Source organism: Sylvia atricapilla, chromosome 3, assembly GCF_009819655.1.
Source record: "Sylvia atricapilla isolate bSylAtr1 chromosome 3, bSylAtr1.pri, whole genome shotgun sequence".
In the NCBI taxonomy this organism is placed as follows: Eukaryota; Metazoa; Chordata; class Aves; order Passeriformes; family Sylviidae; genus Sylvia; species Sylvia atricapilla.
The window spans coordinates 106,142,629-106,161,067 of NC_089142.1; the positions used below are offsets into that span (position 1 = coordinate 106,142,629).

Genomic DNA, 18,439 nt, shown 5'->3' on the forward strand with positions numbered 1-18,439 from the left:
CAGATTAATATGGGTTTACATTTGTAAAAATCTGATATTCATTAGGTTTTTGGAGAGAAATGCCAACTTTCTCACTACTTTTTGAGTTACATACTTGAATAACTAACTGTGTGTACATTGAGGTCCAGTTTTATATACTTAAAAACATGATTAAAGGAGAGTTCACTAGGTGAATTTGACACCTGTGTGGAAAAGTTTCAAAGTAAAATGTTCACTGTCTGTGTTCTTTGTGAAAATTGTAAATGAAAGCTCTGGGTTCCATTGACTCTGTAGTACTGAGTTTATTACTAGACTTCATGCAACTGTTGCAGTTTTATGAATAATAGTGATGTAGCTATATTCAGAATTTCTTTTAAAATGGCATTTTTTGAAGTTTGTAGAAAAACTTGTGCTTTTTTTGTTTCCATTGAATTTGTGACTTTCTTGTGTAAGTGAAAGATTCAAATTTCTCTCTTCTCCCTATAGCTTGATTTGGTGTGGTTAAACAAGTGACAAAAGACATTTTCTCCCCACCTCTTTACATTTTACAGAGGATGTTAAAACAGCCTGGGGATGATATTGAGTCAAAACTAATTTAAACTAAATATGTCAATATCTGCAATTTGTTCATGAGCTGAAACTTCTAAAATGGGAACATGTCATTTTGGTCACTTAAGCATAACAATTTTATTTTTTAGTCCACTTTAGAGAGCTCTTCCTTTCTGAATGTGGGGCTTAGATGTGGGAAGTAGATGTTTGTCTTCCTGAGACCTAGGTGGTCTTTAGACTGTGTTGGATTATGGAGCATGAACTACTGCTAGACTTGTGTGTGGCTTTAAATATATGGGTAAACATACAGATATATGATTAAGGTAATAAAATAGTAGCCTAATTTTATGGCTATCAGAATGAGCTCACATGGTATCTATTTACTTGTCAGCAGTCAAAAACAATTTTAACACAAGCCACTTACTCTGTTCTCTTCTGTGCAGTGCTGCTTCTTTGCCAAAGATATTTAGACCAGCTTCCATGTGTTCATTCATGCTGTGTTTCTGCCAGATATTTTACTCATCACCGTTGCTGAGCAATAGTAGAACTTTTTAACTTAGGAAAAGATGTGAACATCATGTACTGAAACTAGAATACTTAGATTTTGGCTTTTTATTGATGCTTTTTGCGTCAGTAAAGGAGTGGGGGATGTGTCCTTCAAAATGTCGACTTATCAATATTTGCTTAAAATAAGTAAATTTTACTTAGTTACGTGCTTTTGAACTATTTTTATAGGGTTTAGTTTAGCAGCTTTTAAGAGGAACAAGAGGAAGCTGGAGTTGGCCGAAAAGGTGGAAACAGATCTCATTCAACTAAAGAAAAGAAGACAATCAAATGAAAAGGTTAGCTCTTGTTTCAAATTCTTGTGTCATCCTGAACTTACAGCTGATTGCTAATAAATTTCATGTCTTATATGATAAGACTGGATGTAGCCTCAGAAGCCTGTTCTCCATGTCCATCTTCATGTTTAGATGATATAAGGAAAACTTAGTGCAGTTAAAACTTTTCTGCCTTGCTATTTGAAAACCATGCCATCACTTGATATCTTGTTTGTGCTGAGAAAAAATGTTTTGCTCATTTTGAACTGGAAATATGACTAATGTAAATACAAACAGATAATTATTTACCAAAACATTTTCTTTAGCTTGGGATCTCTGTCACTGTTTCCCACTTTTTAATGTTTCCTGAGCACACTGCATTGTGGAACTGGAATTGGTGAAATTTGAAATATCAGGTAGGTAAACATGTGCATTTGTGCATGCATCTGGCATTGACCTGGCCCATATTACTTGTGCTACAAAACTTCCAGGATTCCCTCTGTTCCCCTTATTCTTAGTTTAGCTGTAGGGCTTTGGTTACCTATGAGAATGTCATTTACAGTATTTGTGTTTAATGTTAAATATCAGAGTATAGCTCATTAAATGAAATGCCTGTGCTTTATTTGGGGCCTGTGGCCTTTGGATTGGCCATTTCTCTTTGCTTTGCTGAGCTTCTCACCACTGAGTACTTCCATATGTTGATATAAATAGCATATAAATCCCAGAGACTTGTTAGCAAAAGTGTATTCTCTGTAGTCTGCAAATCCAAACAGTGATAAATTAGGCAATTTACATCTGTATTCTTAGATAAGGTGTCTTCCCTAGCAGGGTGCTAATTTTTCTTTTTTCGAGGAGCTAAGACCTATGAAGAAATTAAGGATGGAGGAGCTGTGGAAGTTAATTGTTCATTTTGGAGCTTTCCCTGTTCACAAGACATCAGTTACCTCCTTGTGAACCCGGGGGTATGGAAATTTTCCCCTCTGCCTGAGAGAGGAGAGGTCCCTGTGCTGTTCATGTAATAAGGGGCAAGTCAATGCTTGAAACAAATGCCAGTGCATGAGCTTACCAACCTGCAATTTGAAATTTCAAGGGCTCCAGAGTCCTGTGCAGCTCTTGTGGTAGATTCCCAAAGGCCAGTAGGTAAAGGAGGTGCTCAGACTGAACTCTTCTCCCTGCTGAATAACCCATGCTGGTTTGTCACCTGTCTGGGCACATCCTGTCTGTGGAGCAGGGATGAAAACCACCCCATGCTCTCAATATGGAATTCTTGTGCTCTATCCACGGACTGTAGGATAATTGCAGCCTTACAGGAAATAGGGTTTTCAGAGTAGCTTTTCAAAATGAAATAGAAATGAAAAATCAAATTCTAAAAGAAAAAAAAAAAAAAAAAAAAAGGTGGAATATATGTCCCCCAAAGAATAGAAAAGGGTCATTTAGCAAGGACGAGGCATGTGATTTGTTGCCTTAAAACTCACACTGTCAAACCTGTGCTCTCATAAAAAGTTTTAAAATAACTGGTCTAATTACTCAAGTATTAAAATAGTTTTAAAAGTTAATCATCTTGTCAAAGTTATTTTAATTGATAAGTAGTCATGTAACTTTATCAGCTGTGCTTCTCTGAGAGCTGCAGACCATTCCTTTCAGCAGGACTTCAGAGCTGCTTTATTATTTGGTTTGACTCACCCACTTCAACTCTGTGCTGCAGCTGAGCTTGTGTGCCTCTGTTGTCAGTGCTGCAGGCTGTGGGGAGAGCAAGGTAGAAAAGATGTTAACAAAGGTGGAGTTGAATGGGATCAAAACTAATAGGCCAGTGTGAAGAGACAATATTGCAGACCAAACCAGACTGAAATTACATGGAAGTTTGAACTATTGATAAATGGCAGCAGCTAAAAAGAAAAATACAGGCTTAAAAATTAGTATTCAATAAAAATGTGATTATACCAGCATTGAAAAGAATGAGGCTGTTTAAATTTGTCAAAGTTTGTACGGGAAAACTTGGCAGTGTAACTTACTACAGGACTTTTATTTCCTGATGAATGGAGTTTTCTCTTTGCTGTGTTTTTCGTTGTTCACTCAGTGTAGGATTTGCAGAGGGAAGATCCATTAATAACTTCACCAAATGTTGAAGGTGTAAAAATTCAGTCTTTTTAAAGTTGTAGAGTCTTACTGATTTACATAGCTAAGAAATAATTCACACAGAAAAATTAACCTAATATTCTCATGGGGGGTGACTATGATGTGTTCATTCAGCCAGATGCCATTCTCAAATTCTCCCCTCAAGCACCAGTAACTATCAGAAGTAAATATTTGTCTGCTTACTGTTAGTCTGTCTTTTACCAGAGGAAATTGCCATTGAAAATAGATTAGCAGAATTTGTCTGCTGCTATTACAAACTTTTACAGGTGATCTCAGCATGTCTGTAAAAGTTGTCCTCTTCTTCGTTTCAATAAGTGACATTAAGAGCTCCTAGTGCACATGAGTTTTTTGGAAGAGATTAGTGTTTGTAAGTTAGTATTTTATAGTCTAGTTATTTTACTCCATAAATAACATTATTTAGGGTGAGTTTTATTAAACATGACTTGGGTTTTATCCAGTTTAACAGAGGTACTCACATATGTGTACACCAATTGAAATTATATGCATGGAATCAATGGTTCCATGTTCTTCACTTACTGTATTAAGTCTGAATGTATTTAGAAAATACTTTTGTCTATGTGCAAGGCAATTGTAAGTGTAGCAGTCAGCTATAGCAATCCTAGTGTCTGTCTTATTTAGTCTTGCAGTTTGGAAATTTCCTTTAAAAGAAATAAATGTCTCATCCCCCATTTGTGTGCAAGTGGTCTTTGATAATAATACCTTACAGGTTTCCAAAGTGTGCTTCGAAATCCATTTAATACAGGAAAAGAAACCTAATTTTCACCCAATCTAGATAAAGCTAAAACAAAACAACAAAACTTATCTGTGGAAATACAGTATGGAATAATTTTCTCATCTCGCACATGAAGATCAAATAAAATGTTCTTTTTTTACACACCAAGCAACTGTTAAACTGGGAAGGCTGGGATTGTTCATCAAGCTTTGTATAATTAGATAGTTGGATAATAGCATGTAAATGTTAATTGCTTCAATCTGATTAATTTTGTATTTTGTCAGTTATACTCAGAGATGAGATTTAGTGGGAATTCTCATGGCATTTCAAAACAATCTCAGGTGGAGAGGGAAAAGGCCCTGTGTGTAGAGTCTTTCAGTGGGCACTGGGTAGAGCTCTCCTAATCTCCTAATTGCTTCCTTAGGGGCTTGTAGTCATGAATAGTTACAAATTTTTTATGTACAGGAGAGAAGGAGGGGTTTTTAAAAATGCTTGATAGAACTCTGCATTTGTGCAGATGAGCGTCTTCCTGTTTCATGTGCATGTTCTTAGCAGATTTTGAGTATTTGGACCATCGTTTAATAAATTAATTTCCCTTTCTGCTGCAAAGTGCAAATTAAGTAATGTGAGGTCTGACTTTAAGCACTGACTTTGTTGTTTCCATGCAAAATATTAACTACATAATTGATTATATTTAGACTGCAATACTATATTGTTAAAATAGTATTGCAAACTATTTTAACAATGTTTGCAATAGTATTGCAAACTCCAAACTGCTTTTGCAGTGGAAAAGTATAATATACCAGCTGAAGTCAGATCCCAAATTTGGTAACAGATATCACCAAGTTTCCTTTGGAGCCTGCAACATTTTAAACTTTAAATAGCTAAATAAATAAATCAATGGAAAGATAAGGACGAGCAAGCTGAATCTTGTTTGGTCCCTATTGAATGTGTATAAAGTTTGGTCTTATTTTAGACCTTGTAAATTGTAGTGTTTATCATAGTTGTTTTTATCGTCCTAGCTTGACAGGATCCTCTGTTTTGCAACATTCCTATGATTTGAAGAGATGAAATGTGTGACACTGAAAGTCTTCTGACTCAGGAGGTGCAGTCCTGCAGTGATTCTTCAGGCACATGATGATTTTCTGAAGGGAAATGTATAGGGAATTTCTTTGTTAAATGATGAGCTCTTACTGGTCCAGAAATCATTTCCAATACAGTTCACATACATAGAAGATACTGACAGTGGTTTTTTCCCAGTGGATGTGGAATAGAACTGGTCATCAGTGATTTTCAGTTTGCTGAATAAGGATAAATATAGCATTAGTATCTCAGTGACTTGTTTTTTTTGATCACAAACCAGCCCCCTTGACACCAAACCTATATTGCTGAGAAGAAAAATACAGAATTCCTTTGCTTCAGTGCTACAAATTTCCTTCAGAACTCAACCTTCCCTTAGCAATGCTTCCTTTAAAAAAGATTTCCAGCCTCAAAGTTGCTTCATTTAAACTACCTTTGACAGGCTTGATTTTTTTTATGTGTAGTTGTCTATTAGTTGAGTTTTTTGTCTTGCATATATTTTCCTTTGATAAAAGGGGGCAGAGGGTAGACAGCAGCACCCAGCACCTGTATCATAGTAGTTCTTCTCTAGAAATAGTTCTTCTGATAGAAATCATGTTGGGAAGAGCTTTGTCCACCCTGGAAACCTCCAGGGGTGGGAATCTGCACCTCCTGTGAGCAGCCTGCTCTGCTGCCTGAGGTCTTTTCAATCCTCTGAGTAATGTTGCTTGAACTGGGTTAGTATCAGCTCAGGGTGTGTCTGGGAGTCCTGGGAACTGGAAAAAAATATATTTGCACATGAGATGTTAAAAAAGGATTCCTTAATTTTCTTTCATCGTTAGAACTTGGAAGGCGGCTGGCTCTTTTCCTATCCCCTTTGTTTCTGTCGTCAAAACTCCTTTTTGTTCTTTTCCTACCCTCCCTGATCCCTAATCCTTCCTTCCAGTGTTTTTCAACTTGATCTTCTTCCCAATGCCAGTTGAAACTGGATTTCTAACTTTTCATCCCTCTCTGTCTTTAAGAGTTACTCTGTTTTACTGCTGGGACATCCATCCATCTGTTTTAACATTTAGTATGGTCAGTGCCAGCATCTGAGTGCAGAACTTGCCAGGGGCCATCCAGATGTAGGTGCAGAGGAGAAACCTGCTGTTTCTCTGGGTGAAAGCCAAGGATGAAACTCCTGCCTAGGAGTTCCAGTTGCTTGAAAAGTACTGTAGGACATGGTAGAGCTGCACTGCCTATTTTCCCTTTGGAGACTGACACAGAACTAACCCAAGTGTTTATTCTTAAATTAAATGTGGCCAGAGTACCATCAGCACTGTGGCACTAGAAATGGTACTTGATAAGTGACATAGTATGCCCAAGGAAATTTTAATTGATGGTGGGAGCTTGATAATTTGAAGTTGAATAGTTAGGTGTTTTTTTAATTCCTTCCTCTGAATTCTAGTCCAGAAAAATCACATTTATATGAAAACACTTAGTAACTACCTTTGGCATTATTTCACTGGGTAAATCTATATAAGAGGCTTGTGCAGCAGCAGTGTGCATCTCTGAAGTATGTGATGGATGATGGATCAGTTTTGTTTATTTGTTTTCTTTTCTGTGCACTGCATGCTGTGTGTGTGGTGGAGCATGAGGTCTGAGTGCCTTGCCCTGGGTTCTGCAGAGAGGGCAATCTAAGCCAAGAATAGGCAGAGAGGAGAAAACTGCTCCTTTTCTAAGAAAGGCTTGGTGTGGTGAATTAAGGAATGGGGGAAGGATATAAAGAAAGACCCCTGCTCCTGGGGGGAGGAAATGTACCTCAGAAGTCATGGAAATAAGGACACTTTCCTAGTTACAGGGAGCATTGCTTCATGTACTAAACATTCCTGAAGTGACAAGAAGTCTGGCAGAAAGAATCTGTCCTTGGGGAGATTTTTTTCTTAAGGGTTCTATTTACTGTCTTGCTCAGAATATCATTATTTTCTTGCTCAGAATATCAGTATTTTCTTTTTACGTGGTAAACAGCTGCTTGGGGTTTTTTTGGTGGTACTTTGTTGGGTTTTGTTTTGTTTTAATTTCATTTTTTTAAAATCACACATCTTTAAAGATCAGAGCCTCTGAAAATGCTTTCTTGGGCCTTTTAGGAAAGGCCTTTTTGATGTGGCATCAGTTGAATCATTTCTTAGTTGAATCATTTCTTAGACGAGTGGCAACCATTAAGAAAAAAAGACTTCTGGCCCTTTTGTGAGTAAAAGCAGGTGATCCAAGCATTGCATGAGTTCTGAGATGTTTATTACCTTCTTATTTTTCCCTGTTTATTACTGGAGAAGTTTTATTAAGGTCCTGTCTGAGGCACAACAGCATTTTGGGAAGATTTATGGCAGTGGGTACAAATGCATGATAACAAATCCATTTTGTTACTAGGCCTGTCACTTGCACACCCCTAAGGAGTATGATCTGACTTTAATATACTATTTTTTTCATTTTTTTTTCTGTTTGTGTGTCCTGCAGGAGAATGACTCAGGAACATTGGATACAGTTGGTGCAGTTGTTGTTGACCAAGAAGGAAACGTGGCTGCTGCTGTCTCCAGTGGAGGTTTAGCACTGAAGCATCCTGGAAGAGTTGGGCAGGTGATCATTGTACATTTTTATTTTTTTTAGCTGGGAATGATGGTTCAGTGTCACAAGCAGGTGTCAAGCAAGAGCTGTGACAGCAAAATTCTCTTCTCCCTCCCTTCCTGTTAAATGCTGAAGGCACTTTCACTGCATTGATATGCAAGTGTTGTTTTTAGTGTTCTCCATCAGTGTAATAAAACAGTGATGAGTAGATGTTCTGTAGTTAGTTATCTTCTGACAGAGATCAGTAAGTTAATTTCTTGGGTTTAAATACCTCCTCAATACCACAAATGGTCTCTTACATGCTTATAGTCTTAAAATAAGATTTCTCTCAAAATTTAGGGAAGCTGTCCTAATTAATTTTTAAATGATCTTGTGAATTGGAGGAAGTGACGAAAGTTATAAAAGAACACATCAGGTATTTATGATGTGTTGTGTATTGTTATGATTATGTTTATAAATTATGTATGGTTCTATTTATTATTAATGTTAATAATAATAATATAATAAAAAATTATGATGTGTCACCTTATTGTTGTTCGGGAGTTTTGAGGTGCATCAGAAATTTTGTACTCCACTGCTGTACAGCTGTATTTTTGGTTGACATTTTCCTCTGTCCAAGAAGCAGTTCTCTTTTGAAATGTTTTAAAGTTTTGTTTGTTTGTTTGTTTGTTTTTTGAATATCAGAGTGAAAGAGACTTTATATGAACAGGGTTATCTTTACCCTCATTTTCTGTTAAGCTTAGCTAAAATACTGTGTCTATGGCAAACACACTCAGATATGAAGAATAGCAAAAGGATGTAGCAAAATGGAGTAGAATTATAATATAGTTATGATATTCTTATTCATATTTTGTAATAATACTTGGATTTTTTTGTTATTGTTGTTGGTTTGCAGTTGTTTTTGTGTTTTCTTTTCTTTTTTTTTTTTTTTTTTTAAAGAAAAGGAATAAACTCAAAATCTCATACACTTCAAATTTATGAACAATGTACTTCTTTCCTTAGGCAGCTCTTTATGGTTGTGGCTGCTGGGCTGAAAATACAGGAGCTCATAACCCTTATTCCACTGCTGTGAGTACTTCAGGTATTTGCTACTTTTATATATATTTAATGAAGTTGCTACCTTTCTCTGTGATTAGTTTGCAAATTTAAAATACCAACATCATTTCCAGTATTCTGGAATTTCCATCATTTTCAATGTGTTCTAAATTTGTATCATTTATTTGCATATATGTGTATGTCCCTGTGTGTCAGTACTGTCTTTAAATCCATGAATTGATCTCTTCTGGGTTGCTTATATTGCCCTTTTTACTTAAATTGCAACCATGGGAATTTTTATCCTGTTTTGTATTGCACTGAAAGGATGTGCTGTATTTGTTATGTATTAAGGAACCTGTCCTCCTGTGAGGAACTGCTTATTAGCCCAGTATTTTATTAAATAAAGAATATTATGCAGAATATATATAAATACAGAATAAAATGCAGAATACCTCTAAGAATGGAAGCCTTGTGTCAAGGACTAAGATAACCAAAGGGTCCTTTGGATACAAAAATGCTACATGTAGTGTATTTTCCTCAAAAATATTTAATTACTATTTCATATGAAAATTTAATTGAATCTTTATTCAGTTCTCCTTTCTTTAGGAAAGGAAGGCGAAGAGGCAAAACCAAAATACTGGGATAAATGTATCAGAAAATATTAATTCAGCAATTGTGAAAGTGATCTAAGAGTTAGGAGAGCTTCTGTTCTCTTCGGAAGGCTCAGGGTCCTGGACACACAAAGGTATTGTGTTCATCTGATGCCTTGCAGAACACAGAAGTCTCAAGGTGAAGTTATGTAGGAGTTGCTTTTACCTTTTTTTTTTTTTTTCCCCCGTAGTTGTATGAACAGCCTCAATCAGAAAAAACTACTTGTAACACTTTTTGAAAAGTGGTTATGTCAGGTTGCAAAATTCATGGTTTTGCTCAGTGGTCAGTTACCAGCATTCAGTACAGGGAGAGGTGAAGAAAATTGGCAGAGTTCAGACTCAGGTGATATCATATCCCATGGGCAGTACAGAGTTAGTTATTTCTGTCTGCTACAGAAATAGTGGGGGGAGCAAGGTGACAGATGGCGGAGTTAAAATTTGATAGAGGCTGAAGATAATATTCAGGAATATCCTGTGTTGCTTTTATTTCCCCTGTATTCACATCTGTCTTGCACTGTTCAAAATTGATGTAGATGGTCACCCTTAAGTTTCGTGTCAGTAAAAGCAGATGTCCTTTTGGGTGCTTACTCAGGGGATGGTTCTACTGAACATCAAAAGACATTTTTACTCAAGGGACACCGCAGTGATTTCAGTTTAATAAATGCTTACCCATGTGACCAAATACATTTAAATATTTGGGACTGTATTAATTAGTGAGCACAAGTCCAGTATTAGAGGTTGTTTCTGGAAAAGCTCGAGTGGACAACTTTATTTAGTTCTGTAAAGCTGTTCCTTGCCAAGTCAGCTGGATTTGAAGTTTGTGTGAGTACTGACAAGCATCCTGGTGCACTCACAGGAGATGACTGGATTGACTGATGGCCTGAAATAGAAGCCTCCTCTTTTTGCTGGTACCACTTTTGTATAGTGCTAAATACTTCAATGTTATACTATTTATAACTGTCACAAACACACATAGATGAGTATTTGTTTGGTTCAGATCTTCTAGCTTCCATGACATTGCCCTGATCCCTGTCCCAGTTAATTGGAGTGGCCTGCTGGCAGGCTGTGAAGTGTGGCCATCTGTTCATTCATGGATTTGAAATTCTGGCTAGTGGTGTTTAATTAAACTCTTGTTTCTGGTTTTTCTTTAAAGTAAGTATGTGTATGTAGAGAGAGGGAGATAGAAATGTTTACAGGAAGTGAGAACTCTGCTGTAATCAATACCATTCTTTTTTCCATTTCAGAAGCTCATAATGTTTTACTTTATAATGTACTTTACGTTTAGTGCAGTTCTAAAATGTATTGATGCCTGACTCTTGTTTAAAATATGAACATTCAACAATGTGAGCCATGAATTTAATTAAGGAGTAAAGGGATGGAAAATTAAGTTGTAGAAGAATGAAACTTAGAGCTTGGCTGGATCTCAACAGGAGATGAGAAGGGGCGCATAAACATCTGCAAATACTCAGGTGAAACTGCCATGGCCAAGGAAGAGAATAATTCATTAAGATATAGCATTGTTAAATATTTAGAAAATATATGTAATGTCTAAACTCTAGAAGATGCCTTGATTTAGAAAGCTCCACGATGGACAGTGCTTCTTAACAGAAAATCACCACTGTCCCTTGATGTAACTAAAGCCAGACTAGACTGTATAATAGTGTTTATACTCTACTCTAGTAGGTTTCCAAACAGGTTTTGTGTGGACATTTTATTTTTTTCAAAAATCAGCAATAAATGCAATGTACATGTTACATATAGATGAAAACTCTGAACATGCACATTTATTTTATATTTCCCTTTACATTCAGACATTTACACCTGTATGGAAATGTATTTAAAAGATGTACTTAAAAGAAGTCTACAATCAGTTTAAATTTCTGTGGTTTTCACAATATAACATTTTATTGTTTTAATTTCACATGTCTATTTATTTTCATTTGTCTTTGAGTCATAAATTTGGCACAAATCTAATAGTTTCTACAGGGAATTTTTTTTCCGTTTTGTGGGGAGAAGGAAAAAAAGAATAAAATTAGACTGTGGTTGCTGTGGGTATTGAGTAATGTTTAATGTTTATTGTTACATGACTTCAGAGAATAGCTGACTCATCAAATCACATTTGGTATTAAGAAAGAATCTTGAATAAAAAGTTAAACTCTAATTCCTCTAAAGCTTTATCAAAAGTATCCTCAAAATCATTTGGTGTTAATGTGTGTTAAACTAAATGATTTTAGCTGAATAATTCTTTGGGAAAGAAAAGATTTCTCTTTTGTGTTGGTTTTTACTTTTAAACTTCTTTTTAGCCATCGCTGAGAATAGAAATTTGAGCCTTGAGAATTTGTTATATCAGGCTCTAGATTCAATCATAGGGAATGATATTCTTTGGCATTAGTTTCATACAAGCAATTTTGAAAGGTCAAGTTTTGTAAACTCTTTTCACTCCATACTTGAGAAATTGTTCATGTCTTTGGGTCTTGGAAATAATGATCAACTGGAGATTGAAGAGGTTGGGGGAAACCTGTGGTGTGGGGAAAGGCGGGTTTGGCACACTAATTCAAAGTAGGCAGAGCACAAACTCTTGCATATTGGAATCCACGTGGAATGGATTGAACCAGAGCTCCAGACAGTTTGGTTCTGTCTCACACAGAGGGTGTTTGCAATTCTCCAGGGAAAAGTGGAGAACTGGGGAAAGCACTTCCACTGCATTGTCCAGCCTTCTGGCAATTTGTGATATTGGGAATTTGTAAACTGGAGATGTATTTGTTCTAATAGGTCAGGGTGACTTCTCAAGATTTCTTATTTCTTTTTGTTCTTAGAAGACCAGAAATTCAAATTTTGCTGGGAATAATTTTATTCTGTGGTTACCTTCATAGGCTACAAACTTCTTTGAAAATGAAAAAGTTTAAATGCCCCAGTTAATAACACAATAGGCTGTATTCTTGAATTTTTATTAGTTTTCTTCTAAAATCCTCCAGTTGAAGCTTCAATATCTTTCAGTACCTGCCTCATTAGAAAAAAAAAAAGCAGGCTGGGGGAAAATGTCACCACACAAGTACTTAAAAGTAATTCCAAGTTCCTGTACCTTTCTTACAATGATTTTGTATTATTTGAAGACAGCTTGGATCTTCTGTTGGCCCTGTGGCTGCTGGGAGACTTCCTGCTTTTGCCTGTTCAGGAAGGATTTGGTATTAGTTCTTAGGCCTTTTAGCAAGTTGTTTCATAAATATCTTTGGCTATTTTTACCATGTTTTTGTGTTGAATGTGCCAAAGGTGGTGATTCTGAACTTGTTTGGGCATGACTTCAACTTTTTGCACGGTAATTTCATACCTCTAACAGTGACTTGGCCTTATTGTTTAACCACAGTGTCTTTGATTTTAATTTTTTTTTTCCTTTGGCTTTTCAAAATTCGCTTCAGGGTTTACAAAATACAAGGTATTGTAAAACTCACATTTTGTGGTTATAGTTTAACAGGGTCTGGGACAACTGAAATCAAAAGATGGAGACTTTCTAAAAACACAGTGGGGGAGATGGTGAAACTTAGAGGGCCTTAAATCCAAGGTTTATTCTGTAACTCTCAGTCTAAAATTCAGTTTCTGTGTAAATGAGTAAAGCCTTTCTGTTTTTTTTCCCCCATCAATTGTTTTGTGATATTTTGATGTATAAACTCTTTAAATTATATTTTAAATATATTGAAGTGTATTAGAATTAATATTAAAGTATATTATATAGAAAGTAAATATAAAATATTTTCCTGACCAAAATACTAATTTTAAAAAATGGTTGTGAGACTTTATTGGCAGCTGAAGGATAAACGTTACAGGAATTTAAGTATCTCAAAACCAGCATTAAAATTCAACAAATTCAGAGAATGTTGCAGTTGCAGACACAGCCAAGACACCTGGGCAACCTTAACTGTAACATCTAATAACTGTGTAAGGGCCATTCTGTACAGGAATGATGGCAGAGACAGAGTGAAGGCTTGTTAAATGACATGAGTGTGACCAGTGGCCTTTATTTAGTATAAATGAAATTAACAGCTAAACTGGGTTTTGGATCAAAGAAGTAGAAGCCAAATCTGTGGTGTTTAAAAGCTTCTCCATGCGTGTGTGCACAGAGACACAAACAAAACAGGCTCCCCTTTAAGCACCCCCAGCACCTCCCCCCAAAAAGAGGCCAGAACCACACTTGTAAGGCTGCTTGGAACTCTTTAGTGGGTGGTTTTTGTTGGTATATGAATGTAAACACAGGAAGATGGGGTATTATTTGGAGGGAAAACATTTGTGAGCAAAACCCAACCACAGGAGAAACAATAGTCCGTTTTTTTGGCTGTACTTTAAGAAAACATTTCCTATTTTTTTCTGAGCATAAGAAGAATCAAAGACTTTGTGCATATTCTTCTCATTCAAAATAATATCAAGTGTGACACTGAATCTCCTACCCAGTTGGAATATCCGTGATGATGGTGAATATTCATTCACTAACTGTGCCAAAAGTAATACTGCTCTGGGGTAAGAGGCAGGCTGGATCTTTCCCAGAACATAAATTGAAAAATTGTAATTCTCCTCGGATGTACAGAACCTTAACAATAAATATAAAGATAAATATAAAATTACAGTAACAGCCATAGTGCAAAACACTTTGAAAATGCAACCCTAACTGGAATCTTTGAGTGGAAGTGTAAAGACTAAAAATGATGTCTTGCATTTCTTTCATCTTTACAGCAGCAGGAAATAAAAGGCATACAAAGGATGGGTGTGTTTTGTGTCTAGGTACCAGCCATTGAAGCCTGCAAACCTTTAATATTGCATTTCTGAAGATAGAAGGTCTTGCATTATTTAAAAAATGCAGAAATTCCATGACACAAAGTTGCAAAATCTTCAGCTTTTACTAAAATGTATTTGAAGAGACTGTTTGATACGGGACAGGCACATAGGTTATCCTAGAGAGATTTAAAATATGATCTAATTTATGATCCCAAGGAAGGAGGAGTAGAAGCTTGAAATACATTGAGCTCATTCAGAAAAATTAAGGATGCTAACAAACATAATTTGGTTTTAGGGCTGAGCCAGAGTTGTGTTTTGTTGAGAGGGTAGCAGGAATATCAGATTTCTGGAAATACCAGATTTATTTGTGAGGTGTAGTTGAGGATTCTGTCTGGGAAAGGTCTTTCAATGATGTCTTGCTCTTCTCCCCTGCACAGAATCTTTTCTTGAATGGAATGAAAATCAGAGAAAGCAGCAGTGTTTTAGGAATACGTGCAAACTGTATTTATTCTGTGTAAACTTCCTTGACAGTTTCTTGTGTTCGTGAATTCACCAAGATCCTAGAAAACTGTTAATATCTCATGACAAAATCATTGACCTCTGTTCTCATAAAGGCATTTTAGAGATTAGATCATAATGCTTTAAAATCTGTGTTGGATTTGTATATATAATGCATCATTCCATGAAGGAAAAGTGGCACACTTTGTGTTGTGAAGAATCAGAATTGTTGAGTTTGAAAGGAACCTCTGGAGGTCTAGTCCAGCCCCCTGCTCAAGGAGGTTTCTCTTGTTTTTGAAATTGGTATCAGTAAGAGAATGAATATATTCACTTTTCTTTGCCCCACCTTTTCCTGCTCAAATTGTGTGTTCAGATCTGTCGTTCTTTCCAGTCCATTGCGTATGTTGTGGGTGCTTTTCAGGCAATATGGAATGGGTAATGTGGACTAGGATGGAATAGGAATGACACCTGTGCAGAGATGGGCTGTGGTTGTTAAATTGTTTGTTGAGCTTTTGGTGTCCTTATGGAAGCCATTCATCTGTAGATTCCTTCTTGAAAACTCCTTTTGCAAACAAATCACAGTGATGTGCAAATGTACAGAGTAAGTACTTTTCAGGAGAGCTTTAATGCAAATAAATTGACTTGTAATGCCTAACTTTGGCTTTGTGATTCCTTTTTGTGGAGGGCAGTAGTGGCTGTGTTAGGATCCATTGAGTGAATACGTGGCCAGTGCTGTTCTGTACAATCATGGAATGGTTTGGGTTGGAAGAACCTTAATGGATGAAACTCCTCTATTCTAGGCAGGGATGCCTTCTCCTAGACAAGGTTGCTCAAAGCTCCATCCAGCCTGGCCTCAGACAGTTCCAGGGATGGGACAGCCACAGTTTCTCTGAGCAACTTGTGCCAGAGAATGACATTTATAATGTGGTTATCAACCTTGCTTCAAACTTGTATGTGTTATTAGCTCTTTGTCTGTCTGGCCTGTCCTTCTGAGTCCCAGTGCCCAGAGGAATTTCACCTGCGAATGTTGTATCCTGTAGAGATTGATTGAGCTGCACTATGTGAGATAAATGTTAAGATACAGTTAATCTCTTTGCAGACATATGTATTATCTCTCCAAATCAGTCTGGCCCTGTAAGATTTGGGGAATAAGAGGTAAGTTAATGCATCACAGATGAAGCAGCTGCATATGGAGAAGAGTTATGTTATTGTGAACCAGAGGGTAGGGTGGAAGAAGAGGAGGTCTATCTCCAGACAGATCAGTATTTACCTATGAAGTGAATGTTTCTGTCAAGAGTTCATTCAGCCTTTGTGTACAGATGCAGTTGGGAGGCTTCAGTGCTGCAGCACATGGTGTGTGAATTAACTCAGCACCACCACGAGTCTGGGAGAAGAGAGAGGAAGGCCCAGGCAGAGATGATTTGTGGGAATGGCACCATGGAGAAGTGGTCAATGAAACACAGCACTGCGTGATCAGAGCTGAGGGGTTTGTCACAGTGATCACAGTGGTTGTTTGAATTGCCTTTGGAAGGCTTGCTGGGAAGCAGGACTGGATGGATCTGATATTTAGAGTGCTTATTGCCTCTCGAAATTTTAATTTACTTGATGTTATGATATCTGTTAGGCTTGAAGGTGCAGAGGCTTGTGGCATTGTGGCCTCCTGCAGAAGGTTCAGGGCTTGCTGAGCAGCGCTTTGGGAACCAGGGCCAGCAGCTGTGCAGCACAGCTCCTGCTCTGGACACGTGGTCCTATCGCTGCTGCTGTGCCTTACCCAAGTGCCCTGAAATAGGTGCAAGGATAGAAAGTGAATTGGAGATGGATAATATTAGTGATAGAGCCTTTGTACTTCACTGTGGGCGACGAGCGACGAACAAGGCCATTCAAGAAGTCTTTTTCGTACAAGAGAGAGGAGGGAATGTGGGAAATGGATTTGTAGAGAACTGTCAAAGCCTGACAGAAGGCTCACACAGTGTGCATCTGTATGCAAACCTTGAGATAAGAAATGCTGACTTAGAAATGTCATTGAATAGGATGGACATTGTTGAGAGAGAAATGGAACTGGAAGCAAGTATCAAAGGATGGCCTTGCACACATGACTAGATACTTTGGAGAAACAGAACTATGAAAGGTGCATTGTAGGACCCACAAGGGGTAGTTTTAGGTGATTGGCTTTAAGGCATTTAACAGCATTGTGTAGCAGAAGCTGATAGGCCAAGAAACATTTATAATGTACTGTAATTAGGAAATAGTTTGGCTTCTGATTGTGATGGTGTGAATTATAACATCTGTACTGTCTCACCCTTCACATGAGACTGAAAATGGAATAAAAGTTTTACAATGCCTCTCAGTTGCCCCATGTCTGGGTCAGAAAAGGTAAAATCTGACAAAAGCAGACTGAACTCCCTTTCTTTGTCTTCAACACTTTTCTGGGATTGGGAGTAAGTGGTTTTATACCTTTTGTTAGCAAACACATAAGCTTCTGTCTTCCTTCCCTGTAAGCTTGATGTGACAAGTGATGTAGTTTGGAGAGGTGCAGTGTTTTTACAGAGATCAGTAGCAGCAAAGCTTCTGAGGAAGGACTAGGCAAAAGAGTTGGCTTCTTTCTTTACACCTGAACTGAAATGAATCTTTCCAAATGCATTAAATGTAACGGAGAATATAAAAAGTACGTCCTCTTTAAGGGACCTGCATTTTTTCATCATTCTAGCCTCTCTTGGAGGTACAGCTGAAATTTTTTTTGTCCATAGTAACTCAGACAAGAAGCTTTTAAAATAAAATATCTCCATTTGGCACTCTTTAGTACTTAAGGACTCATTCATTTGGCATTGTGTATCTCTAACCTTTTTTCTTTTCTTATCTGTAAAGTTGTAGAAAAGCTGAATGAGTTGGTCTTTAGAGTGATTTTGGTTTATTTTTCCCATATTAAAAACTTAGAGACATAAGTGTTTTCCTACCTTTTCTTAGAGAAGATACTTTAGACATAAGTTTGTCTGCATGTTGAGTTTGTCTTTTGTTATCTTTGAAACCTGCCCAAATTTACTAAAGTTTCAACCTTTTGGAAAATTTCCATTGCATTTTCTTAGTAGGTAAATCATCTAAGAATATTCTGTCTGCAGCAGGAATGTGCTCCACTGAGCCCTCTAGGATCAATGCTTTAGGAAATGGACAGGACTTTGTCTGCAGGTGTTTTTTCTGGCAGTAGGTCAGCAATTTAAAAATTCCCCTGCTAATATGAAGACAAGATACAGCAGCTGATAAGAGTAAGAAAAGCTAAAAGTTATGTAACTTTAACACTGTAGTGCATTCTGCCAGACTGCAGCATTTTATCTTTTTGAGAATTATACATTAAAATTTTGTTTCAGTATGTAACTACCTGTATCAGTGTCTTGCCATCTAAATATTTTTATAGTACTGTATTCTGTTTTTTAAAATCACTGCCTTGCAAGTTTTTAGTCAGCTCTTTCTAGAGATGCAGGAAATGATGAGCAGAGCTTACTGAAATACAGGTTTCACTGTGTTTCCATTAGGCATAACTAGAAATTATCCAGGAAATAAAGCAGAAATAGTAGTTCTTTAACTTGTTAGCTGACACTTCAGAACTACTATTGAACTGAAAA

At 37.0% G+C, this 18,439-nt stretch overlaps 1 protein-coding gene across 3 annotated transcripts in view; it reads left to right on the forward strand.

The window, feature by feature from the left end:
* TASP1 (taspase 1) overlaps nucleotides 1–18,439 on the forward strand; it is a 79,289-nt gene that overhangs the window by 30,058 nt on the left and 30,792 nt on the right. For all 3 annotated transcript variants that reach the window (XM_066316521.1, XM_066316523.1, XM_066316522.1), the window contains exons 8-10: nucleotides 1,264–1,370; nucleotides 7,768–7,887; nucleotides 8,878–8,956. In XM_066316521.1, the coding sequence (XP_066172618.1) occupies nucleotides 1,264–1,370; nucleotides 7,768–7,887; nucleotides 8,878–8,956 (306 nt within the window). The remainder of the gene's footprint in view (nucleotides 1–1,263; nucleotides 1,371–7,767; nucleotides 7,888–8,877; nucleotides 8,957–18,439) is intronic.